Below are 27125 nucleotides of genomic sequence, written 5' to 3' on the forward strand. Positions count from 1 at the left end.
CCAGTTGGACCAGCACCATTTGTTGAAAATGCTTTTTTTCATTGAATGGGTTTAGCTCCTTTGTTAAAGATTAAGTGACCATAGGTGTGTGGGTTCATTTCTGGATCTTTAGTTCTATTCCACTGATATACCTGCTTGTCTCTGTACCAATACCATATGTTTTTTTATCAATATTGCTATGTAATATAGCTTGAAGTCAAGGATGGTGATTCCTCCAGAAGTTCTTTTGGTATTGAGAACTGCTATCCCTAGCCTAGGCTATTTGTTATTCCAAATGAGTTTGCAAATTGCTCTTTCTAATTTTATGAAGAATTGAGATGGAATTTTGATGGGAATTGTATTCAATCTGTACATTGCTTTTGGCAAGGTGGGCATTCTTACTATATTAATCCTGCCAATCCATGAGCATGAGAGATCTTTCCATCTCTGAGATCTTCTTCAATTTCATTCTTCAGATACTTGGAGTTCTTTTCATACAGATCTTTCACATGTTTGGTTAGAGTCACACCAAAGTATTTTATATTGTTTGGGAATATGGTGAAGGGTGTTGTTTCCCTAATGTCTTTCTCAGCCTGTTTATCCTTTGAGTAGAGGAAGGCTACTGATGTGTTTGAGTTAATTTTATATCCAGTCACTTTGCTGAAGTTGTTTCTCAGCTGTAGGATTTCTCTGGTAGAATTTTTTGGGTCACTTAAGTGTACTATCGTATTATCTGCTAATAGTGATATTTTGACTTCTTCCTTTCCAATTAGTATCCCATTAACCTTGTTTTGTTGTCTAATTGCTCTGGCTATGATGGAGTACTATATTAAGTAGGTAGGGAGAGAGTAGGCATCCTTGTCAAGTCCCTGATTTTTAGTGGGATTACATCAAGTTTATCACCATTTAGTTTGATGTTGGCTACTGGTTTTCTGTTGGCTACTGGTTTGCTATATAGGTATGGGCCTTGAATTCCTCATCTTTCCAAGACTTTTAATATGAAAGGGTATTGAATTTTCTCAAATGCTTTCTTAGCATCTAATGAGATGGTCATGTGGTTTTGTTTGTTTGTTTGTTTGTTTGTTTGTTGATATAGTGGGTTACATTGATGGGTTTCCTTATATTGAACCATCCCTACATCCTTGGGACGAAGCCTATTTGATCATGGTGAATGATCATATTAGTGTTTTCTTGGATTCGATTTGCAAAAATTTTATTGAGTATTTTTGCATCAATATTCATGAGTGAAATTGGTCTAAAGTTTTCTTTCTTTGTAGGGTCTTTGTGTGGTTTAAGAATGAGTGTAATTGTGGCTTTGAAGAAGGAATTGGGTAGTGTTCCTTTCATTTCTATTTCGTGGAATAGTTTGGAGAGTATTGGTCTTAGGTCTTCTATGAAGGTCTGATAGAATTCTGCACTAAGCCCTTCCTGGGCTTTCTTTGGTTTGATAAATGCTTCTATTTCTTTAGGGGTTAATAGACTGTTTAGATAGTTTATCTGTTCTTTATTTAACTTTGGTACCTGGTATCTGTCTAGAAAATAGTCCATTTCATCCAGATTTTTCAATTTTGTTGAGTATAGGCTTTTGTAGTAGGATCTGATATAGTATGAATTTCCTTGGTTTCTGTTGTTATGTCTCCCTTTGCATTTCTGATTTTGTTAATTTGAATACTGCCTCTGTGCCATCTAGTCATTCTGGCTGAGGGTTTATCTATCTTGTTGATTTTCTCAAAGAACCAGCTCCCGGTTTTTTGATTGTTTGTTTTGAGTTTTGTGTAGTTCTTTTTGTCTCTGTTTGGTTGATTTCAGCTCTGAGTTTGATTATTTCTTGCCATCTATTTCTTTTATATGTATCTGATTCTTTTTGTGCAAGAGCTTTCAGCTGTGCTGTCAATGTTAGTGAATGCTCTCTCCAATTTCTTATTGTGGCATTCAGAGCTATGGGTTTTCCTTTTTGGCACTGCTTTCATTGTATCCCATAAGTTTGGGTATATTGTGCCTTCATTTTCATTAAGTTATAAAAAGTCTTTGATTTCTTTCTTTATTTCTTCCTTACCAATGTATCGAGTAGAGCATTGTTCAGCTTCCATATGTATGTGTGCTTTCTGTCGTTTTTGTTGTTACTGAAGACCAGTTTAGTCCATGGTGATCTGATAGGATGCGTGGGAGTATTTCAGTCTTCTTGTACGTGTTGAGGCCTGTTTTGTGACTGACTATATGGTCAATTTTAGAGAAGGTACCCATTGTTTTCTTTAGAAATGAATTATAAGCTCTAACAACTCTTTTTCTACATTTCTGCCACTCCTAAAAGAGTCCTCATGCTAAGCAGCCAACGTGTCGTATGGAGCCTTTTCCATCCTGTGATTGTCTGGTACTCTGTACACAACTGCACTTGGCCATATATTGCAATGTTACATTTAAAAGCTACTACCCATTATGTGTTATGTATCTCTATAGGAATCATCTATATAATGGGAATAATAGCTGTGACTGGAGATTCAGGGTGAGGTTTGGTGTCCCATCCCTTTCTTCATCATTTCTGCTTAGAGGTGTCTGTATGTCACGCAAAGAGCTGAGGCTATTGAGCTGCTCAAGCCTACCTGATACAGGAAAGAAAAATGTGCACTTTGTTCCTAAGATAGGCTGGCTGACCAAGATAGAGGGACGAAGTGTGAAATCTGAGAACACACAAGAACCTGGCACTTAACAAGCACAGACTAATAGCCTGAGATGAAATTATAATATTCTAGAAGACTCTCCAACATACATACTTCATTTCACTATGTTACTTTGGCTTATTTAATATTCTTACTTTGGCCCATAACACATTTCTAACTACAAGAAAAAAAAATGGAAAAGCATACGAAAACACAGAATGTCTGAGAGATCTTGGAGCTCCAGGTTAGTTGAACCTACTGATGTTCCTATGGGGTTACCCTCCACCTCAGCTTCTTCCAGCTTTTCCCTAATTCAACTAAAGGAGCCCCCAGATTTTGTCCATTGGTTGGGGTGTAAGTATCTTTCTTCATTTGACTCTTTAAACTGCTTATTGGGCCTCTTTGAGGGCAGCCATGCTAGGTTCTTATCTGTAAGCACATCATAGCATCAGTAATAGTGTCCAGGCTTTGGATCCTCCCCTTGAATAGAGTCCCAATTTGGGCCAGTCATTAGACCTCCCTTCCCTCAGTCACTTAAGTATTTTTGCCCCTGCAGTTCTTTTAGACAGGAAGAGTTCTGGGTCAGAATTTTTGACTATGGGATGGCAACCCCAGCCCCACACTTGATACCCATCTTTCTACTGGAGGTGGAGTCTACAAGTTCCCTCTCCCCACTGTAGTGCATTTCATCTAAGATTCCCCAACTTTGAGGCATGAGAGTCTCTCACTTCCCAAGTCTCTGGTACTTTCTGGAGGGTCCTCCCACCTCCTATCTCCTGCAGTTTCCTGTTTCCATTCTTTCTGTTGGCCTCAGGACTTCAGTCCTGTTTCTCCCGGTCCCCCAATACCTGATCATGTTCCCCCTTTCCCCCTCTCTGTTCCCTCTCCTACCTAGGTCTCCCCCCCACCCATGATTGGTTTCTTTTCTCTCTCAAGTGGGATTAAGGAATCCTCACTTGAGTCCTTCGCTTTGTTAACCCTCTTGAGTTCTGTAGATTGAATCCTGGATATTCTGCACTTTTTTTGGCTACTATTCACTTATTAGTGATATGCCACTCCTTCATCTTATAAGTATTAGAGAGGGCACTGAAGAATTGAGGGCACGTAGCTAAACATAGGAAAAGCAATAGGCAGAAAATCAACAACCAATTTCAAATTAAATGGAGAGATAACTGAAGCAATCCTACTATAATCACGTACAAGACTCTCTCCATATCTATTCAGTATAGGAGTAGAAGGTCTACTAGAGCCGTGAGAGAACAAAGGGGTTCAAGGAAATACAAATCGGCAAAGAAGAAGGCAAGGTATGTGTAGATGCTATGATAGTAGTGGGCTGAGAAAGAGATTAGGAAAACAACCCTCTTCTTAATAGTCACAATAATATGAAATGTCATGAGGTAACTCTAACCAGTCAGAGAAGATTTAAGAGCAGAAAAACATTTGGCAATGAAGAAGGACATTTGATGATAATAATAGAGGATTCTATTATCAAAAAGCCACAAAGGCCCTTAACGTGTTCATCTGACAGTAATGTCATCTTGCAAACAGAATGTCAAAAACGATAGATTCCAGACCTTATACATAAAATTGGTAACTCTAGAACACATAAACTTAAAGGTCAAACAGTACATGGTTCTACTATACCATCAGTAAATCATATATAATTGATTATAATACAGTGACATGTATTAGTGACTTCATATAGTAACACCAGAATTTGATTACTAACCAAAGTTGGTCCCATTCTCTCAGCCACAATAAAGTCTACCCTAACAGTTTTTTAAACTAGAAAATGTACACTACCTGCCCTCAGACAAGAATGGAGTTAAATTACAAGTCAACAATAAATTATAAAATTTCTTCAGAACACAGAGACTGAGAAACATGCTTTTAAATAGTCCCTGAGAACAATAACTCTGAAGAGAAATATGAATGGTTTTAATCTAAAGGAAAATGAAAAGAATAATTTGTGCTGTGGTGAAGGTAGTGCTTAGTTACTTAGCAACTTACATATAGATTAGAAGAAGAAGGAACTTTACATCAATAACTTGCATTTCTACATCAGAAAATTAGGAAAAATTATTGATTAGAAACCAAAGTAATTAGAAAGCAGCAAGTATTTAGGGCAGAAAATAATGAAATTGAGAACAGGTAACTAAGAGAGTTAATAAAAAGGCATTTTAAAAAAGATTGATAAAATAGATAAGCTCTAGCCAGGGTTACCTAAGATAGAAAACTAAAGGATTAAATTAAAATTTAAAGATATTGAAAAGGAAATATAATTTCAAACCTGTTTCACTTAAAGGATTATAAAGACATACTACAAATAGCTCTATACCCTGATTCACAGATGTGGTGAAAACAAATTCTTTAAAGAAAAAGTCAGCCAAAATTCATTGGCTAATATTAATTAATCTAGTTAATCAGCAATTTAATATCTTCTTAAGCAGTACCACACCTAGATGGTATTACTGGTAAATTCTGCGATTTTTAGAACACATTTTACAAGGTTTTTATAATCTCTCCAAGAATATAGAGACAGACAGAGTACCAGGGCACAAGCTCAGTGCTGCAGATGTGATGACCAAACTAGATACAGTTGTTAAAACCTATGCATCATTGACACGGTGTCACACACCTCAGTATTCACAAGTCAAATTGGAAGATGTCTAAAAAGAATTATAAGCCACAATCATGTTAGATTCGCTTTAAAATATGCAGCGAAGTTAGTTTGTTCAGCATCTCAAAATTCATGTATTAAATCAAGTGACTAATTGAGAAATACAAAAATTGGGCTTGACAGTCGATGGCGGTGAACCCAGCACTTAGGAAGCGGAGTCTGAAGGATTAGGAAGAAGTTAAAGGCTGCCCTTGGCTATGCAGCAAGCTTAGAGCTAGCATATACCACATTAAGATTGTGTCTAAGCCTACACTAACACACAGTAGATAGTGAGAAAGCAGAGCAAAAACTTAATACCTAAATATCATTGAACTCAGCAAACTGGAAATAGAAATGCATGGTAAAGAGCATCTAGAGAAAGCTGGTTAGTATCATGATGAGAAAATTAGAGTTTACCTGTTTCGGTCCAGAAAAGGGAGGGAATAAAGCCATTTCACCTCACCAAGCTCATCGATGTGGGGGTCCAGAAGAGATGTTCTTGGCAGCATGATGGCCCATACAGAAAATCCCAAAGAACTGATGAGGACAGTTTGACATCTCTTCAGAATGAATAAATACAGCCCTGAAGTAATGCAAATACAGGCCGAAGACACTGATAAATGGTTTCTGCCATCCATCTTTAGTACGAACGCGAGAGATCTGGAGGGTGACAGGACAGCATCCAGCAGAAAATCCAGAAAGTTCTTATGGTATTGCTACTAATAGCACCTCTGCCCTCCAGTCACAGCCAGTACATACCAAAGGACACCATGCATAAGGCCAGAAGACAGCCACCACCACAACCCCAGCCGGAATCTGGGAGCAGGTTGAATTTTTACCTCCAGAGCCTGCAAGGCTTTAATTTCACAGCACTTAACGAGCTTGGGCTTCAGGGTACAATATTTTAGAACCTCCATTATTGGTATTTTCTTATAAAGTTTTTCTAGTTCAGTATCTTTTAGTTTTTAATACTCAAATATCAGAATGGAGAACCTACTCTAAATCATATAAAGTTATTATAAATATGTCAAATTGTAAGTCATCAAAGTATAACAACCTAAGGAAAACCTTATTTTTATCTTATTTAGATTATTGCTCTAACATGTCATCATTATAGATCATTGTTGTGATTTCTTTTGCATTGAGTTTTTTAAAAATATACCAAAATTTCAGCTTGGGCTTACCGTATTTCAGATCCTCTGTAGGATCACATAGCTATTGGCTATGACACAGGAGACAAAAGCACTTTGAACTTCTTTTGGCTGATGTTGAATATTCACATTTTCATCCCCTCACATTCAGTACAATATTCTGAGAAGATGGTGCGTGGTAAGTGTTGGGATTCTGTAGACCCCACCCCTCAGTTACCTGGCAATAGCCAGGTATGCTCTGCCCCAGTACCTGACATTATAAAAGGGGCTGCTTGCCCCTCCTCTCTCTCTTACTCTTGTTTTCTTGCTCTCCCACCCTTGCCCCTCATCTCCCCTTCCCTTCCCCCATCTCATTCCACATGCTCATGGCCGGCCTCTACTCCTCTCTTCTCTCTCTCTGCCTCTACCACCCACTTAACTGCCCCATGACCTGAATAAGCTCTATTCTGGACTATACCTTTGTGTGGCTGGTCCCTCAGGGGGAAGGGATTCCCAACATGCCCCCCCCAGAGGCATCTCCCTTGTCCCCAGACCTTGCCGCACCTCCATGGGCATTATCCCCCCCATACACACACATACGCTCTTCATGCTTTTCTTAACAGTAAGAGCCGTACATGTGAATGAATGACTTACACATGCAATTATGAACACATCCATCGTGTGTGTAGTCATTTTGAGAAAGAATGTTGATAGGCTTTGAGGATTCTGAGGCTGTGAATAGCTCTGTTACAGAGTAGATGCATTTGTTAAAGTAATGCTCGTTTTGTGGTATGGAAGCAATATTTTAAAGTATCTCGTGTTTGTTATCTGTGTATTCATGTGCCTTTATGTTGCATTAAGAAATATTTGACCCTAGACCCTCGCTAGTATCATGTGAACCAACATCTGATTTTTAAGAAAGGATATTTGTGTTAAATAGGACAGTTCTTTGGTACCAACTACTGCATGTTGCTTTTCACACTGTGCTCATGTTTACCAAGTCCTAGGGAACCACTCACAGTGTCTCAGGGCTCGTAAAAATTATTGCACAATATTCATTTTTAAACAAGGTTTCAACTGTATTGCATTTGAAAACACAAAGCACATTTTATAATAAATTCTTAGAAGTTGACTTCTCAACATAAACATTTCTGGTGCATACCTCAAGAGTGACGTCTTCCTCTTGCCATCTCATTACTCCACAGGGAATCTAGGTTTAATTGTGCGGCATAAAACAAAACACTTGTCACTTGCTCTTGTCTTTTTGTGTGAATTATAATTCTCTTAAAATTGAATAATCACCCAAAAATACTAAAATCAGACAAAATTCTGAGGCTAGCTCCTACAATTATACATAAGAAATGATGCCTAAAGTATATGTTTATGTAATGGTTACATACTTATTCTGTAAAAATATATATACTAACAAATTCTGTAATAAATAAAACTAGAGTTTAAAACTACATATAATGAGATTTTATTAGTTTGTTGCTTCAAAGAAATCTATTAATCTTCCTTTAAAAAAAGTTTAGACATGGTAGCTATAATCTCAGATATTAAGTATTTAAGACACTCCTGTGTAGAACTTCTGGGGTGAGCATCGTTTTTGTCATTATTATTTTGTTTTGTTTCCCTAGTAACATTTCTAGCCTCCATGGCTCTCACACACATTCAAGAGCTTCATTTATCCTCAAAGACTGAGAGGAAATATGAGGTTATTTTTCACCATGGTTTTATTATATAATCCTGGCTGGTTTGCGGCTCACTATGTAGGCCAGACAAGTCCCAAACTTGGGGCAATCCTTCTGCTTCTGCCTCCCAGGTGCAGAGATTCTGGGTGAAGAGCACCGTACCTGGTATAAATATGTCGTAAAGGTTCACTGATTGCTGTGTGACTCGCTTCCTTCCACTGTGATCAGTGTACAGTGCCATGTGACAGGAAGTTCTCTTCAAAGCACAAATTTTTACTATATTTTTGCTCTCTATTCATTTATGAAGAAATCAAAAATGGTTTTTGAAGCATGTTTCAGATGCCTTTTTAAATAAAGGCATCAAAATTGCATTTTTCTGTGGCTATTTATAGGGTACAGAAGTGATGAAAGTCAGTTAATTTTCATAAACTGTATAGAGCTCAAACTGATATGTTGATTCCAGATAGATACATTTTACAGAGTTGCATTATTGTAGATTTACATCTACAACACAGAATACAATAGTTATTAGCCTAGTTGCCCTGGTTAGAACTTTCAGCAGCATGTTGAAGAGATGAGTCTTGCCATGTTGGCCTTGAACTTGATCTTGCATTAGACTTTCACCTTCCCCTTCTGCTTATAGCATTTGCTTTGAGCCACATGATCTCCTTTAAAGATAGAGATTGCCTTCTAGATACTTCTAATCAGTAAAACATTTATAGTACCCTTCTTCTATAATGTTTTTATGATATTATCTAAAATCACTTTTTTAGTATAAAAATGAAAGCATAGAAACTAGACAATGCCGAGGTGCCTTTTTACATGTGAATATGTAAGCTGGGATACTCAGCAGCGAAACAGTGCCCCCTTAATAATGAAGGCAAAGCTAATGACTGGCATGGAGGTTATTAAGTTTACTTTGTCAGTAAAAAGCGGTCATTTTATAGCCTTCTGGGAAAGGCAAAATTGTAGGCAAAAAAAGATACATCTGTTGCTAGGTATTGGATGCAGTTTTAAAGAGGACTATAAATATCCATGTGACCAGTTTGAAAGAAGCATGCTAAACAAAGATAACATTAATTTACCACAATAATAATTGTCATTGGAACATCCACTTATGAATGTTAACATAAGTCAGAGACAAAAAGCAAGATATAAGTTAACAAACTATCTCTACAATGTTGTGGTAACTTTGTATGTACATCAGTGAGAGACACTACTTTAAGTCAGAATGGTTAAGTACTCTCATGACCAACAGACACTCTATCCCTGGATCTGATGAACTGAGAAGGGGTACATGACCTAAATTGTTTTCTTCCCCCTCTGAGCCCCACCTTCAGTCCAATGGGAAAGCAACAGACAAATCTAAACTAAAAATAACTTTGAAGCTAAGTGAGCAGCGTTCCTCAGTGTGAAGGTCGTGAGGGCGCAGGAAAGGCCAGGGAACTGTTACATACTGGGAGAGAATAAGGAGACATGACAGTGGTGACAGTGACTAAATCTATTTCTGGATCTGGGATACAAATCTGGAACAAGATGTAGATTCATCAAAACTGCTGGTGAAACCTGGTGGAGGCTGGTGCAGATGTCTCTGTAATCCATAGTATTTTACCAATGTTAATTTTTTAGTTTAGAAAATGTCACTGTGGTTACATAAGATAGCAGGAGAAGCTGGACATATGGAAACTCAATGTACTGTCTTTACAAGTCTAAAATTATTCCTAAATAAATGTAAAATATGGATGCTTAAGATTTTCAATTTTAACTTCATTTATCTCTCAGTTACGTACAAGATACCACTGGAGGACTGGCCGTTTTTCTCCATCGTTCTCAATAACTATTTTTTGAAAGTAATATTTGATTTACTTAAAATATGTTTTGGTGGTGGTGATTTTGGTTAAAGTTTTAATAAAAGAGCCAACGGTTACATTTAATAAAGAAATAGCATAAGACAATAGAGATGAAAAACAGCATCATATAGGTATTTCCCGTGCTGTTTAGTTTTCTAGCTATGTGTCAGGTCCTGTGAGTAACTCTCTACTGCCCTTCTTGTTTAATAACTGAATACTGACCATATGATCTGTGGCCTCTTCACGCTTGGGGTTTGTCGTGATCAGATTTAAAGTTGTAGGGTTCAGAGATGTAGAAAGCACAGGAAGGCAAATGAGAGTTTCACCGTGGGTAATGTAGCTGGCAGAGTAGCCCCTGAGGCCCAGAAGCACTGTGGAGACACTGCACGGGTGGCTGCACGTGGGGTGTGGATGGCAGCAGGGAGCCTGGTTCCTAGACAAAGCTCATTACTGTTCACTGGGATCTATCTGTAGATACCTGTTGTCCTATAGATACCTGTTGCTATGCCAGGACCTATATAAAAGTACAATTAATCCCTGCCAACACCACCACTGTTTGAAAGAAGATAAGCAAGAAGCCGTCAGAGCAGGAGAAAGCAGAGCTGCAAAGACTCTCCTATCTTCATTATCTCTTAATTACTAAATCTGTGGGGTTGGGTATTTATTTGGTCTCACTGGGTCTGTTTCCTAATCTGCAATTTAAAATGCTAATATCGGTCTTACATAATTGTTGTGATCATTAATACTTGGCACATAGGAGACTGTCACTAATTGTTAGCTGTTATTAGAGTACTTTTATTTCATGAGAAATCGGAATAAGTGCATTTTATTGATTTTTCATTTTTTTTCTTTTATTGAAATTCTTTTTTTTTCTCATATATCCTGAATATGGTTTCCCCTCCTTTGGTTCCCCAAGTTTCTCTCTACTTCCCCTCCCATCTGAATTCAGCTCTTTCCTGTGTCTAATTTGAAAATGAAAAGGTTTATTCTTAGGACTAATAATTTTAAAAATGTATTGAGATTTAGCAAAACTAACACATTGGAATTGGACAAAACAAACAGAAGAAAAAGATCCCAAGAGAAGGCAAAAGAAATGGAGACCCATTTTTTTTTGCATACCAGAGAATCCCATAAAAACACTAAACGGGAAGCCATAATATATGCATATATATGCAAAGGACCTGAAGGATACAAAGAAAGAAGAAAATATATAAATAAAAGAAAAATTTTAAATAAGATAAAAGTTTTAAAATATTAATAAAGGAAAATCCCTGAACCATCCTTATGAAGCTGGAACTCCAGTGGTTCTGTTGAGTTAATCTTCTCTTGGCCATCCACTGGCTGACATTCAGCCTACCTTGGAGAGTAGTTTGTTTCCCCAGTGAGGCTCTCTTGGATGACACTAATTTTTTTCCCTTTTGTTCTTATTAGAAATTTTACATATTTACATTTCAAATGTTATCCCCCATTCCAGTTCCCCCGTCACCCATCCCCCTCACCCTACTTCTATGAGGATGTTTCCTCCCCCTCCCACACACCCACCCACTCCCACCTCACCACCCTGGCATTCCTCTACACTGGGAAATTAATCCTTCACAGGACCAAGGGCTTCTCCTTCTATTGATGCCAGATAATGTCAGCCTCTGCTACATACTGATCTGGAGCCATGGGTCCCCCCATGTGTACTCTTTGGTTGGTGGTTTAGTCCCTGTGAGCTCTGAGGGATCTGTTTGATTGATATTGTTGTTCTTGCAAACCCCTTCAGTTCCTTCAGTCCTTTCTAACTTTCAATTGGGGTCCCATGCTCGGTCTGATGCTTAGATGCGAGCATCCTCATCTGTATCAGTATGACTCTGGCAGAGCCTCTCAGGAGGCATCCATACCAGGCTCCTGTCAGCATGCACTTCTTGGCATCAGCAACAGTGACTGGTTTTGGTGGCTGTAGATGGGATGGATTCTCAAGTGGGACAGTCTCTGGATGGTATTTCCTTCAGTCTCTGCTCCACTCTTTGTCTCTGTGTTTCCTTTAGAGAGGAGCAATTCTGGGTTATAATTTTGACCCTAGATGGTTTTGTTCAATTTCTTCACCTGTTTGGTTGTGTTTTCCTGTAATTCTCTAAGAGATTTTTGTGTTTCCTTTTTAAGAACTTCTACCTGTTTGCCTGTGTTGTCCTGTATTTCCTTAAGGAAGTTATTTATGACCTTCTTAATGTCCTCTAGCATCATCATGAAATGTGATTTTTCAATAAGACTCTTGCTTTTCTGGTGTTTTGGGATATCCAGGGCTTGCTGTGGTGGGAGAACTGGGTTCTGATGAGGCCAAGTGGCCCTGGTTTCTGTTTCTTAGGTTTTTGCACTTGGATCTCATCATCTGGTTATCTCTGGTGTTAGTCTCGCTGTCTCTGACCGGAACTTGTCTTTCCTTGTGGGCCTGTGAGCCCGTGAGCTTAGGAGTTAAGAGTACTCCTGGGAGATCTCTGGGTGGGATTTGGGTATGGAGGGCTGTGGGACAACCTTAGGATCCGGCACAAATGGAAATGAAAAGGATCCTCTTTCTGACTGTGACACTAAATTTTTATTTGCAAGGGATGTGGGCATGTGTTGTTGTCGTCTTCTTTCTGCTCTAGGACCCAAGCTGACGTAGACCCTAGCAGTCCCTATGCATGCTGCCTCGGTCTCTGTGAGTTTAAATGATTGCCTATCGGGTTTATTTAGGGGTCCTTGCTTTATTAGTGGCCCCCATCTCTTTTGTCTCATATGTTTGCTCTGCTTCCTCTTCCAAGGGGAACCTGAACTCTGAGAGGAAAGATTTGATCAAGGCATTTCTTTCAGGGTACGTGGTCCAAGGTCTCCCACTCTGCACAATGTCTGGCTGTGCATCTCTCCATCTGTTCCCATCTGCTGGAGGGTAAAGCTTCTGTGATGATGGCTGAGCAAGACACTGATCAATGAGTATAGTAGAACGACAGTAGGAGTCACTTAATTGCATCGTGGAGGAGGGGGAGGACCAAGAGGAGGAGGAAGCCCAGGAGTATTTGATTTTATCTTTGGTCCCTGACTATATAGACCTAAGTTCTTCGTCACACAAAAAAAAAAGGTTGGGTGTGGGTTCTGTCTCATGGAATGTCCCTTCAGTAAATCAGATGTTGATTGGTTATTGCCAGTTTTTCTTCCAACTTCTTTTGAAGAGCTGTATATGTAAACAGACATTACTTTAATTTGCTTTTTTCATAGAAGGTCTATTTGCCCCGTCTATTCTTACTGGAAATTTTGCTGATTGAATAGAATACTTTGGGCTGACAGATGAGGTCTCTGAGATTCTGTAGAACATCTGTCCAGGCCCTTCTGGATTTGAAACTCTCTATCGAGTTGCCATGTGTTACTCTAATGGTTCTCCCTCCATATGTTATGTTGGCTGCTTCCCTTGCAGCTTTTAATATTCTTTGTTTGTTCTAACATTTACTGTTTTGACTATTATATACCTGGGGGAATTCCTTTTCTAGTCCAGTCTATTTGGTCTTCTGTATGCTTCTTGTTGTACCTTTGGGCAACTTCTCTTTGGTTAGGAAAAGTTTTTGTGTGATTATTTTTGGTATTATTGTTAAAAATATCCTCTATGCCTTTGACCTGTTTCTTTTCCTTCCTCTATTCCTGTTATTCTTATATTTGATCTTTTCATAGTCTTCTTGGTAGTCATGATGGTTCTTATGGACAGTGATGGACTGTTAGAAAATAAAAGAGTCCAAGACATTGAATAACTTTGTTTATTCAAAGTTATGATTTGTTTCAGTTAAGTGCTTGTTTCAGTCTTTGTATTTTTCTCTTACAGAGATGATGAAGAGAAAAAGAAATCTCCCTCAGAAGGTACTGATGAGAAGGCTAATGGAACACATCCAAAGACTATCAGTCGTATTGGGAGTACAACTAACCCATTTTTGGACATTCCTCATGACCCAAATGCTGCTGTATACAAAAGTGGATTTTTGGCTCGCAAAATCCATGCAGATATGGACGGAAAGAAGAGTAAGCGTTGCCATTTTCTGTTTCATTCATTTCATCTTTAGGCTCAAATTTTAAAGCAGGTTAATCTAAAATAAAGCTAACGATAAAGGAGATTATGTTTATGTAAAGAAATACTATTGAAAGTAGAGAAGGCATCCAGTCTTAAATCAGAAACTTGCTTTTGTGAGTCAAAGCCATCTCAGAACTGTACAAACGGAAAACTACTCACAGATCGTTTATTTTTCAGCCCCAATTCATTTGTGCATCCACAGACTTAACAAATAATACTGTTTAAAACTAAGTAGAATCGAAAGGAGGGGCGGGCACAGAACCTGTCTTCATGGATTACCTCTTGGTTGAACTTGTAGCACATAGACTAATCCGTGACATAAGGTCCCAGAGACAATAAGGAAAGAAATTCATATCCAAAGAGTATGTGGAACGGTGAACCTTTGGTAAGGTGAAAAGGTGATATGCTGGGGCACTGTGGTATCATTTGTATTGGGGAGTGGAAGGAATCACACTTGATGGTTTCCACTTTCTCTGTATCATAAAGTGGTGTGTTCACATAGATAAGTGCTATTTGAAATCTGCAAAGAAGAAACAAAGAAATTTGTTCACATAATTTAAATAATATTTGGAGAGAGTGAATCAATAGTTTATGTAGCTGAATAGGCTAAGATTTATGCATGCTGAAAATTAGACCTTACCCCCTGGGATGTCCCTGCCTTCCCCAGACACAACCATGGAGTGAGAGAGTGGGCAGTTGTGTGCCTGTGACTGGGCACTTTACCCACGGTATTACCGTGGTATTTACATTGTGGCCAGGAAATGCTCTGTGGTGGCTTTGATACTGGCTTAATTGCTCAATGGATTTCCTGATCTGAAGGATCTAGTAGGAGTACCTTCCCCACATTGCCTGTGAACCTCATACACTAGCCTGAGTCTTTTTTTTTTTTTTTTTTTTTCTTTTTTTTTAGCAATGCTGTATTTGGTCTGTTTAGGACAAGTAATACCAATTAAAACTAGCCTTGGATAAAGAATCTACTGAAGAAGAAAGATTCATACCGGCACACTCTCCACTTATTCCTTTCTAACTGTTCATTTAGTATACTCCAGGGCAGCACTCTACCTAACTGAGAAATGAAATACTGTAACTAACTCACAGCATCGACTTGGTTGCAATAGTAAGAGGAAAGATTTTGAAGAGTCTGAAACAGGTCTCTGAACAGTTGTTGACAGTCATCAAGGGTCAAGTCTTCACTCTAGCATGCACATCCATCCTTCTCCATTCATCGACTATGAATGGCCTATTCGATATGAAAACCTTGTTTAATTTCCGTTTACAGCCACTCTTTTCTCTGCAACTTGACATAGCCTCTTCGGCTTTCATCTTTAAGGTGCAGGTATAGATATAACCCTTTTCTCCAGTCAGGTGTTACATTGTTTCAGTCCATGAGCTAAATATAACCTAGAGGCATTTGCGGTGTAACCAGTGAGCGAGGTAATAAAGGTTAAAATACAAAGAAACAAGGTAAGCCCATTGAAAAATTCCTGCTCATAAAACTATTTTAAAATCTAAGGTATTAGCATCTACTAGAATCCCTACATTGAGGTGACAGAGACAAGAATGAGGAGTGTAAGGACCTGCCCAGCTGCTTAGTGAGTTCATGACCACAGCAGACCAGACCACATAATGAGTTACGTTACATTTGTGAGTGCGGAGGTATGCCAACATCACCTACTGCTCTGAAGACAGCATTGTTAGATGTCTTTAATAAGAAAAGAGCTAATCTAAAGGACTACTAAGAGATTACTTTCCTCAGAACATTGACTTGTCGTGAAAATACTTTGTTTTATGGGCTCAAGATTTTCAGATTTTATATATAAAATCTTTCACATAAACATATTAAACCTTCAGACGAAACTTTATTTCAGTTTTTGCCTTCTAAAAATATGTTCAGAAAGTGTATTCCAGAAGACAAACTAGTAATCCTGGTCACATGCTTATATCTCATAGAAGATATGTGTTTACCAGAACCGTTAAAGCTGTTGTTAAGAGAAAAGCTTTGAAAAGTCAACTGGAAAAACTAATATGTGTCAGACAGAATGAAAAAAAAAAATGATACAAATTTGTTTTTATAATGTATGCTAATTGTGGAAACCAAGAAAATGATTACATGCTCAAAATATGTTCCACATAATTAAAGTCTGTAATAATTTAACAATAATAATTGTTCAACATCTAAACTTTATCCCAGGAACTTCATGTATTAAGTCCTTTAACTTTGAAATATGGAACAAATGCTCTCATCCACTTACACATAAGTGAGATTCTGACTCAGTGCAGGCTTTATCTAATACAAAGTGATAGCATACCAGGCAAAAAAAATCTGATTCTAGAAAACTGTAGTTTATTATTGAAAATCATTTGTATGAGAAAATGTGCTTGAAAAACAGTTGAATTCTGTACTTGTGGTGGGGACAGTCTGCCACTTGGGTGGTAATCATTAAGTGACCCTGGGTTGAAATAGGAGCAGTGGGTTCTTCATTTGGCTAATACAATAGGTTTTAAATATTGAAGGGCATTAATGTAGTTGGTCAGTTTATATTGACCATGGCTTTTGCAGATAATAAAACCTTGTGCTAGGACTCCTCACAACCGTAGCTATCTTTATGCCCCCAGATTCATTTGTGACCATAATACCATCAGTTCATGATAGTATATAAGAAAAATATATTCATATGTAATACCATATTTGTATCTTTTTGGTAATATTGTGAATGAATTAAGTGCTTAAATAGTTTTATTTTTAAACCCAAGTAAGTTAAAATATGCATAATTGAGTACTCCTAGGACCTAAACTACTATAGATTATATATTATAGATAATATATTATATAAAGGTATATTAGGCACAACCTATATCCCTTGAAATGTTTTACTGTTTTGAGAGGAATTATAATTTGTAATTAGTGAGTATAAACTTGTAACCAATGCAGCTTAACTGAAGAACATCATAAATATTAAAAGATGAGAGGAGGCAGTTTGCTCAGGCATGCTGACACTTTCCTAAGTACTTAGTTATAAACAGCCCAACAGAGTGGAGACTCGAAGACGAAAGCAAGGGTCCCCTGTACTTATGGATGGCTGTTCGCTATAAGGAGTAATTTATGCAATAAAAGACAGCAAAGTGCTTCTATACGTGGTGCTGAGGGGTGTGTGCGCATGTGTGTATGTGTGCATGGACACACGTGTGTCTTGTGTGTGTATGTGTGTCCATCCTATGTTATGTCTGTCAGTGTGTGGATGTCTATGTACATGAACATACATGTGCCCTATGCATGTATATGTGTGTGTGTGTATCCCGTGTTGTGTGTGTCACTTTATGCATGTCTGTGTGTGTGCAGAATGCATCTCTACCTTAGTTCTAACATAAAAACCAATTTCTTATAGGCGAAGGGAAGAGTTTAGAAGAAAGAATGGAATAGCACTTTATAACGCTTGGGTAGAAGATATCTTAAGATGGAAAATCACAAATAGCAGAAAAGGCACTGATAGATCAACATTTCCCCCATTTTTAAAATTGAACCAGGTGCCTCACATGCCTAGCATGTAATCTTCCACAGAAGTGCATCTGCAAACAAAGAATGCCTTATATCATAATTTTCTTCTAAAATTTTAAAAATTAAAGTATAGATTGAGAGAAAATATGTGTAGCCTTATCAATGATTCAGACCTATAACATACATTTTAATACAGTCTTAAATTGATTAGGAAAAGAGATAATCCTGTTTCTTTCCATAGGGCTAAAGTTATAATAAACCAATCTCACAAGGGAAAAAAACTAAGATTATTTAATTAAGGGATTTTATTTATTCTGTATTACAATTTAAAACACTCAGCCATGACAGCAAAACCAGTGCAGCAGGAGCTTGAAGCAGCTTTTCGTATGGCAGTCACAGGAAACAGAGCATTGGATGCCATTCCTGGTGTTTCGCTTTTCTCTACTTTGTACAGTCCAGCGTCTCTGGTCAAGGAGTTAGCCCTCTGTCCAGTCAAGAAGAGTCTTCTCATAGGAATTAACGCAGCAAAGACAATCCTTCACAGGCTTGGGGAGAAGAGTACAAAACCTGTCAAAATGGCAACAATATTGCACACAGTAAAATCTATGTATTGTCCAGAGTTGACCCTATAGTCTGCAATTAAAGGAGTCATGAAGTAAGAGTAGGGAGCCAAGGAAGCAGAAAACAAATGTATTACGTTCTTCTAAACAGGAAGATGAAAAATACTGCCTACAGAGAAAATAAAAGTATCATCAGGTATATATAAATTGAAGAATGAATAGGAAAAATAATAAGTATCTGAAGTAAAATTCATGCTAATTACCTTGATTGTGGTAATTCACAGTGTGTATAAATATTAAATGTCAACTTGTACTCTTGAAGCACAGTCTTTGTCACTAATACCTTAGTAAAGGCATTGCTGGTGATAGATTTCAGTTGGTAGAGTTAGCTGACCGTCCACCAATCACTTGTTTCTATTCTCAACACCACATAATCCACATGTGGTGTATCAGGATCAGACGTTCAAGGGTGTCCTTAGTAACATAGTAGTGAGCTCAAGGCCAGCCTCTGTTATATGAGACCGTTAAAAAAACAAAAACAGCAACAACAAGAAAACAATAATTAAGCTAGAGATTTGGGGCTGGGAGTGGTTAAAACAAGATCTCCCTTTATACTTATAGTTGGCATGGAACTTAGTGTGTAGACCATGTTGGTCTGATTCTCACTGAGATCTGCATCCTTCTAAGTTCTGGAATGAAAGGTATGTGCCCCATGCATACCCATCTGAGAAATGTAAATGTCACAAAAAAAAAAAAACCAACAACACAAAAATGTGTTGTCAGGATGTTCCTTTAAATTATGGAGGACTCTAGAAATGCAAATTAAAATCCATAAGATAAAGTATGGTTGTTAGCTAAATCCTTATCTGTCACAGCCAATAGCCAGCAGATTCTTTGAGGGGAAGGGAGTAGGGGGCAAATCATAGAAATTCGTTAGTTTAGTAATATTTTAGGATTCTAATGATTAGATATTTGTTGTTGATTCTGCACTGATACTACTACTAATCTGGGTTGTTCTATTTGAAGTATTTTAACATTGCCGCTGCTTGAAGGGTTATAATTTCAGTTTTCTTCACCAGGCAAGCAGGTAGCTGGCTAGCACGCACAGACACTAGGAACCTCCACTGACTCTAAAGGGATTCCTACAATTGTCTGTCATCAGAAGCTCTGAAAATTCAATCCTACATGTCAAATGTGAGAGTCAGCGCTATCCTGAGTCATACACACTGAAAACACGGTTTTTAATGGCAATGCAGGCAGGATTTTTGCTATTGTGTAACACTGGGAACAGTGACACTATAATTAAGAGATAATAAAAGTGACTTTTCCCCCATAAGACGGTTGTTTTTTGTAATAGAGAAGAGACTCATTTAAGAAAAGACAAAAAAAAAAAAAAAAAAAAAACAAAAGCAAGTATTTTCAAATAAAGCTGAGGTCTCTCCTCCCCTTTCCACTTGGTTATTCTGTAGAAGCTAGGTAGGTAAGAAGTGTCAGCTATCCATACAAGGGTCAAGAGCCATGGATGTGTGGAGTAGTCCTTTGTCCCATGATAGTCATGTGTGGTGGAGTGCTGTGTATTTACAATAATAATACTTTTCACAGTCCTATATTCAAACCAAGATACATGGTTTAGGTTAACCTCCATTTTGATGACTGTGTCTTTAATTTAAATCTACCCTGTTAGGCAGTGAAGTTAGTGAAAAGAGGCCACCCACCATTCTCCTCAGAAGCAGTACTTCTGACAGGGAACAGAGGAACATAAACTGCCAATCTTTCAGCACCAAAAAAGTCTGGGAACAGAGTCTATGACGTATTTCTTGCTGGAAGAGAAACTCAGTTTTTTTCTGCTGCATCAAATTTTTAGAAGTTCTTCTATTTTTACTGTTTACCCTTTAGGTTTAGTTAACATTTAAGAGAAGGGAGAAAATAAGTTTTGTATCTCTGCTATGGTAATGTAATGCAAGTATTGAATTCTTCAGTAATTAAAGTTGAAATTAAGAACTTAGTGTGCCAGCTCCCAGGGACTAAAACACCAACCAATGAGCACACATGGAGAGACCCATGGCCCCAGGTGCATATGCAGCAGAGGATGGCGGTGTCTGGCATCAGTGGGAGGAGAGGCCTTTGGTCCAGGGAAGGCTCTTTTTCCCAGTGTAGGGGAATGTCAAGGCGCTAAGGTGGGAGGGAGGTTGGGAGAGGGAGCACCTTCATAGAGACAATGGGAGAGGAAGAGGGGATGGGATTGGAGGAAAGGGGATAACATCTGAAATGTAAATACCAATAAAAAAAAGAGAAAGAAGGAAGGAAGGAAGGAAGGAAGAAAGAAAGAAAGAAAGAAAGAAAGAAAGAAAGAAAGAAAGAAAGAAAGAAAGGAAAGAAAGGAAAGAAAGGAAAGAAAAGAAAGAAGGGAGATGAAATGAACTTAGTGTGGAGGATGCACAAAGGCACTCCTAGGCTTGATATGAATGAAGCCCAGGACCGGTTAGCGAGCACCACCAGTAACCACTTGCTAACTCCTAGAATTTTCTGCATAATGTTTTCTGCTAGGTAACCAAGAACACAGAAGCAAAGCTACAGATGTAAAAGGGGTTGAACAAGTTCTCTAAAAGAATGAATCATGCCAGTTCTAAATTTTACGTGCAAAATGTAGGACTCCTATAGCACCAAATTAAGGATTTGAACTTTGAAATGAGATAGGTCATTGATATATTTTTAACATTTTCTGAGCACCAGTTTTGTGCCAGTAATACTTAGAGGGGAAGGCAGGAAGAGTCAGACATATCTGAGTAGGTTTCATTTAACTGTGCAGAGCACTAACTTCCAAAAGGAAGGCAATGAAATCTTTTGTGATGGAGATTATGGGTGGGAATATTCCAAAAGAGAATGCACACAGCACAGAGCCTTTAACTGGAAATAACCAGTGAGACTTTCTGTACTTACCACTGTTTTTGGTTCATACAAAAAATAAAGGTGTTATTTCAGCCACAGAATATCATGGTCTTGCTGAGTTCTGGCCAGTAAGTAAGTTATCACAAGCCGTTTGATATTATCCTTCAGAAATGCTTGTTGAACAACTTATCAGTATACTGTTTTTAAAGCAAAACATTCATTATTACAATGTAAACACAATCTAAACATTTTAGAAGGTTGTATATTATATTAATGATAACAGCTGTCCCTAGACGGCCAATGTGATGTTTTATGTAGGGTGTTTTTACTGTGTGTGTGGGGGGGTGTTTACATGTTTATTTTTGCCCCTGATTCTAGACAAATAGATGTATGTATCTTGGAGCATTTGTTAGTTAAATAGACATTAATACAAGGGAGTATTTTAAAGTCTTAGGGAAATGTAATTAATTCTATATAAAAATGTTTAGAAAAAAAATGGCAGATAAAGAAAAGTGTAATGCTTATTACCATGTGATTATTATTCAGAAGTGGTAATGGCTATGGTATGACTACACATTTCCTCTCTGACTTAAAGCTGTTGCACAGACATCCCTCCTTATATGCAGTGTTCTGGTTTCAGAACTCCCACATAGCAATGAGATATTTGCAGATGACCTGTGAGCATCCCACATGTGCTTACCACATTGCTACATTGCTGGCAATATCTAATACAAGCATGTGCTCTGCAAACAGATGTTGTACTGTGTTGTTTAGGAAAAAATAAAAATTCTATAAGTTCAGTACAAATGCAACCATAACTAGATGTTCCCCTTAACTACAGGTACATGAAGGAGTTTCCAAGAATGTTCAAAGGGGGAAAGCTAGAGTCTGAGGAGCTGAGAAATAGCAGGGAACCACATCAAGGTTCATTTTTGGTAATTCAGCACACAACTTGACACACAACAAACTCAAATTTTGCCTTTTGGAAATTTGAGGGGTTTGGGGAGATCAGTCTCTGTGTATGGTTGAAGTACAACAGGGAGCCCAGCAGACAGAGAGCTGGCTGTGCTGTGCACAGTTAACAGATGAGTGTGGGATGATTGGTTGGCATTGTTTTTAGCATCACTTGGTGACTCGCTGACTTGTGGCTCTAGGAGGACCCACTCTGGTCTCCTTTGTCTCGGAAGGTGGGAAGCACTTGGCAATCAAGGAAGTCTGATAAATGCAAGTTTAGCCTGAGTTAGCAAGAGCTGAGCAAGAAGCACAGAATGGCATTGCTTGACTATGTGTTTGACTTCCCTTTCAGAAGCTGCTGAGGTCTCTCTCTTATAGAGCTCGTGAGTTTGAGAGAACAGGAACCAGCCCTGCTGTGTCACTTTCCTGAAAGAACAAATCCTGTCTGGGGGCCGCTCCTCCTTGCCACTATGAATTATTTTTATTGACCTGAAGCAGCTTTTGCCCAGAGGCATTTTAAAGGTGCCAGTGAGCCTTGGGCTGTTTCACAGTTACAACAACTGACTTGAACTGCTATTTGTAGAGATGCTTGCTCAGCAGTGGCTGTGGTTGCATCATTCCAAAGGACAGAGGGTGCTTCTGAATTTAAAAGGGCTTCATTGTTACCATTTCAAGTTTAAAGATAAACTCTAAGACATTAGCAGCATTTCACTTAGCATGTAACCTCTTTGTACGTTTTAAAAAGAACACAAGGCATGATGAATACTCATCAGTATGTTCCTTCTTAGTTTGATGTTTACATCTTTCACATAGTGAAGTTACTGGGCTCCTGTAAGATTTTGCTACACTCCACTTTTTAAAGTCTACTAGATAAAGTTTTCCAGCACCGTCCCTCAGTTATATTAACTTTATAAGATACTTGCTTGCTAGAATTTTAAAGTCAGTTGTCCCTGCTGACCATTCCTTAACCCACCCTGAAATATCCTTATAACTTGTCATTCTATATTATTTCCTATAAGCCTGTTTATTTTGATATTTTATTCCATATCCAACAGCATCTTAATAGAACACTTTATATTTTTTCCATAATGACCTTTTCTATCTTTTGTTTTTTCAGATGTTCTGAAACTGGGTCTTACACTGCAGCTTGTGCTAGCCTGAACTCTGTAACTCTATTCATGCTAGTTTCAAGCTCACAACAATCCTCCTGCCTCACCTTCCTAAGTACATGGTGGGATTTTGGTCATAAACTACCATGCCTCACTGTCCTCTTTCTGCATCGTATCTTCTAGCATGCCTACCCAAACTGTAGCAAAAGAACTGTACACAGTCTTCCCTATGGTACTGATATCTGCTGGATCACCTGCTCTATATCTGTCTACTTGGGACAATTTGAACTTTTAAGTTGGTAATGGAGGGTGTATCTGCTCTGGAGAGACCAACAAACCATAGTGCTTTTGGGGGTTTCCTTCTAATTTGAGGAGGGGGCTGTGTTGTACTTGTGATAAATTTATGGAAGTGTTAAGTAATCTAAGGAAAATTAATTCTAGGACAGAGATGTAGCTCAGTGATAGAACATTTGTCTCACATGCCTCAGACCAGAGGTTGAACTCCAGGAGATGGGAGAAAGAAAGAGTGGGGAGAAGATGAATGCTAATTTCAGAGTCTGGAGATGTGACCTGTGCTACAGAAGTGGATGGAGCACTCCCGGATGAAACAGCACTTGACCTAATTGAAGTTGAAGGGTCAGGTCATGATGCTATATTGGAAAGAAACATTCCAGCAGGAGATAGTATGAAGTTTGCTTTAAATCAAAACCATGTGTTTCCATGACTAGCAAATCAGTTTTCTGGAATGAATGAATAAATAAAAGAATATGTCATGATTCTCATACTTTCCACCCTCCTCCTTTGTAACCCCTATCTTATGTGCATCCTTCTGTGCTGCCTTACAAAGTCAGACATTTTCATTTATCTTGGGCTGGCAGCATTGGCCACCCGTGGAAGCACCTCTTAAGTGAAAGCAGAAAGCAGAATGATGATTTATATGAGTTCGATTTGAATGGTGCACGTGCGGTTTAGTTTGAGTGAGGCATATGTGCTGGTTTGAATGTTCCTTTGGTCACTAATACTTGTACAGAAAGTTCAGGTTGTCATTTCTAGTTCATTGGTACCTCAATGTTAGCAGACCCAAGGACTAAATGAGCACAGTGAATGTGTTAGTAAGTACATTGCACCTCATGCCCTCTCCCAGGCAAACTAAAGGTGCTGTCCTATGTCCAAAGTGGCCACACTCCCAAAGAAGAATTTATTGTCCTTGCAGCACATAGATATTAACTAGCGATAGCTCCTTAGTTATGGACTCACCCTGTGTCTGTGCTGAATTGATCTTGTGCTGGTAACCAGAGCTGTTATGAGTTTGAGTGCAGTATCCATTGCACAGATGACAGGACTTTACAGAATTCCTCTATCCTCCTATTCTTACATTCTTTCTGCCTCCACCTTGAAAATGTTCCCTGAGACTTGGCTGGAAAGAGTTGAAGCAAAAGGAGTTAGGGTGTTGATAGTTATTTGGCCTAGGGCTGGGCACTGGAAATCATTATTCTCAGCACTGGCTAGTTACATATCTTTCCACTGACTACAGAACAAAGCTTCCTCTGCCCAAGGTTGAGAGCAACCCCTGTCTATGAGTAGAAACATAAAAATGCAGAAGGAAGTTTGCTGATAGGACCATTTTACAAACTAAGAGATAGTTCTACGTTAGGCCTGTCATGGCCCAGCAGTGGATTTACAATTACCTGGTCAGGCTTCAGATCAAATCAGTAGGTTATCCTATAACAGTTAAGCCCTACTAAGCCAGTGTGTATATCTTGCCTGGCTGTTGGGTATTTTTGCACGTATAGTCTAGCTTCTCCCCCAGGAGCATGTGTTGAAGTTAAGCCCAGTTCTTCCTCCCAGCTCCATACTTCTAGAAATAAGACTCAGACTCAAAATGTATTTACAAATACCTTGACCATATAGCTAGGCTTTTCTCTTACTAGAATCATAGCTTAAAGGTAACCCTTTTATTTTAATGAACATTCTGCCATATGGTGCTTATCATGTGTCTGTTTTGTCACATGTTCCCAACGGATCCCCTGTCTGGCTCTATCCCAGAATTCTTTCTGCTTCCCAGATGGTCCTATAGGCCACAGGTTTAATTGAAAGGTGATGCATCTATACAGTACTTAAGATATTCTCTCTACAGGCATGTGTAGTACCTGCTTGTACCATGAAAGCTCACTCTCAGGAAATTTCCTGATCAATTTGAGGTTTAGTTCTTTATGATCTTCAAATAAAGTGTGTCCCAAAATAAGGGTAGAATGTATTCTGTTCTTATTCACATGCTTGGAGCAACTGAACATTGTAAGTGTGAAACTTGTAACATCAGCATACTACAGGTTTATGACCAGAAATATTAGGTGAGTAGTATTTACAGTAAGAGAACTGACAGGCATTAGGGTGCTAATAAACCTCGGGTGCCTTATCCTAGCTCAGAAGACTTTGTGACATTATCTGGGAGCTTTGGCCAGAATATTCTAGTTCTCTGCCTTCATGTTCTGCTCTCTGTCATTAACGTAAGCTTGTACATATCATAAAGGAAGGAAATCTTTTTCTGGGAAATCAGCGTATACAGGTTAGGCTGCCCCAGTTTTCCCTCTTATAAAATGCAAGTAACTGCGCAGGCAGGCAAGACTATGCTTATCTTACAGAGAAAGAATATAAGAATCAGATGATCTTTTAATATTTAAGTTGCCTTTAGTTTAAGAGGAAGTCAGTTGAGAAATAAAACATTACAATGGCAGTATTGTGCTTTGACCACCCTGTTAGAAACCTGGGAATAACTAATACTATCATTTGCTTACTGCTGTGTGACTCATCTCCCCCTGGTAGCTTCTGTCATGCTCACTTGGACCTAATTGCTTCAAATGCTAATCTGAAAGATTCAGAGCTATTCTCTGTTGATAAAGATTTAATATTGTGATAGTTCTGATGCTTAAGGATATTTTGTTAGGGATAATACACATTGATTACCCTTAACTTCCCTTATGGATTCCTGTTTCGTCTGTGGCTTTTCTAAATCTTTGCAATACAGTTGCACAAAGCAGATTCTGTACACCTGAGCTGTCATCTGCAGGATAGATACTTGGGGGATTTGAGACACCATCACTAGGGAAATAAAGGAACGTTTAAAAATATCTTCTGCATTTTTACAAATCTAGTCTAGATGTGTCCCCATTGTATTAGTATAGAATGTTTACTGACTGCTTCTTTGTTTCTGGGTTCAGAAAATACTGGGTTTATTTTGGAATGCCTTCATTGGGTTGCAGTATATTTTAGATACATTTCTCCATGAATTCGGTGATATTGGAAGATTGATCTCTTGTTGAGTTCATGTTTTAGCTCATACACATGAGATATTTTAATTTTGTCTCTACAGTATGTGCACAGTAAACATTAGCTGCTGCTCTTGTTACGATAACCATATTAATTATACAATCTCCTTGTTTTTTAGTTTTGTATTATACTTTTAGTGTTTGCATTATTACTCTAGAATTGTTGGGGACAGAACACACCAGGGTGCACCTCTCTTTCTTCTAAGATCTTAGTTGTGAGCCGGGATGCATTTGAAGGCCCCGGAGAAACTAGAGAAAGCACCTAATCTCCCCACTCCAGTCTCACTACCTCATTTCTAGCTCTTCCTTCCTAGGGTCTCCTTACCATTTCCTTCCTCAGTAAAACAGCTTTGGAATATTCAAATGGAAACCTCTTAACAGCTCTCTTCACTTTCCAGGACTGCAGAAATAATTAGTTACAGCTATAGTAGTATGAGTTAAAGGGCACAACCTACCTGACATATTGGTGGAGATACATTACAACAGATTTATACAAGGCTGGCCCAGCTGCCATAGCCGGGCTTGGGTAAAGCCTCTTCTTTTCTCTTTGTCCAGTTCTTTATTTTAATTTATTTCAAATCTCTGTGTTCTGACTCTTTCCTCGTGCCTGTACTATTCAGATACTTGTCATTCTGAGGGCCAGGGCTCTTCCTTTGGTGTCCACCCTGTGGCGTTTCACAAGCTGAGCCCACTTTATGCAGTCTCAGTAGCAGCTGTATAGAGATGGTAGGGAGTGAAATCAGAGAGCCTCCC

The 27125-nt window shown here is 38.5% G+C and overlaps 1 protein-coding gene across 5 annotated transcripts in view; it reads left to right on the forward strand.

Annotated features, from left to right (window-relative positions):
• The window catches only part of PSD3 (pleckstrin and Sec7 domain containing 3), a gene marked incomplete at its 5' end in the record, with an annotated part of 409927 nt that overhangs the window by 336116 nt on the left and 46686 nt on the right, over positions 1 to 27125 (forward strand). For all 5 annotated transcript variants that reach the window (XM_080929045.1, XM_080929046.1, XM_080929047.1 and 2 more), the window contains one exon: positions 13796 to 13989. In XM_080929045.1, the coding sequence (XP_080785171.1) occupies positions 13796 to 13989 (194 nt within the window). The remainder of the gene's footprint in view (positions 1 to 13795; positions 13990 to 27125) is intronic.

This window comes from Micromys minutus, assembly GCF_963924665.1.
Source record: "Micromys minutus genome assembly, chromosome: 14".
NCBI classification, from domain to species: Eukaryota; Metazoa; Chordata; class Mammalia; order Rodentia; family Muridae; genus Micromys; species Micromys minutus.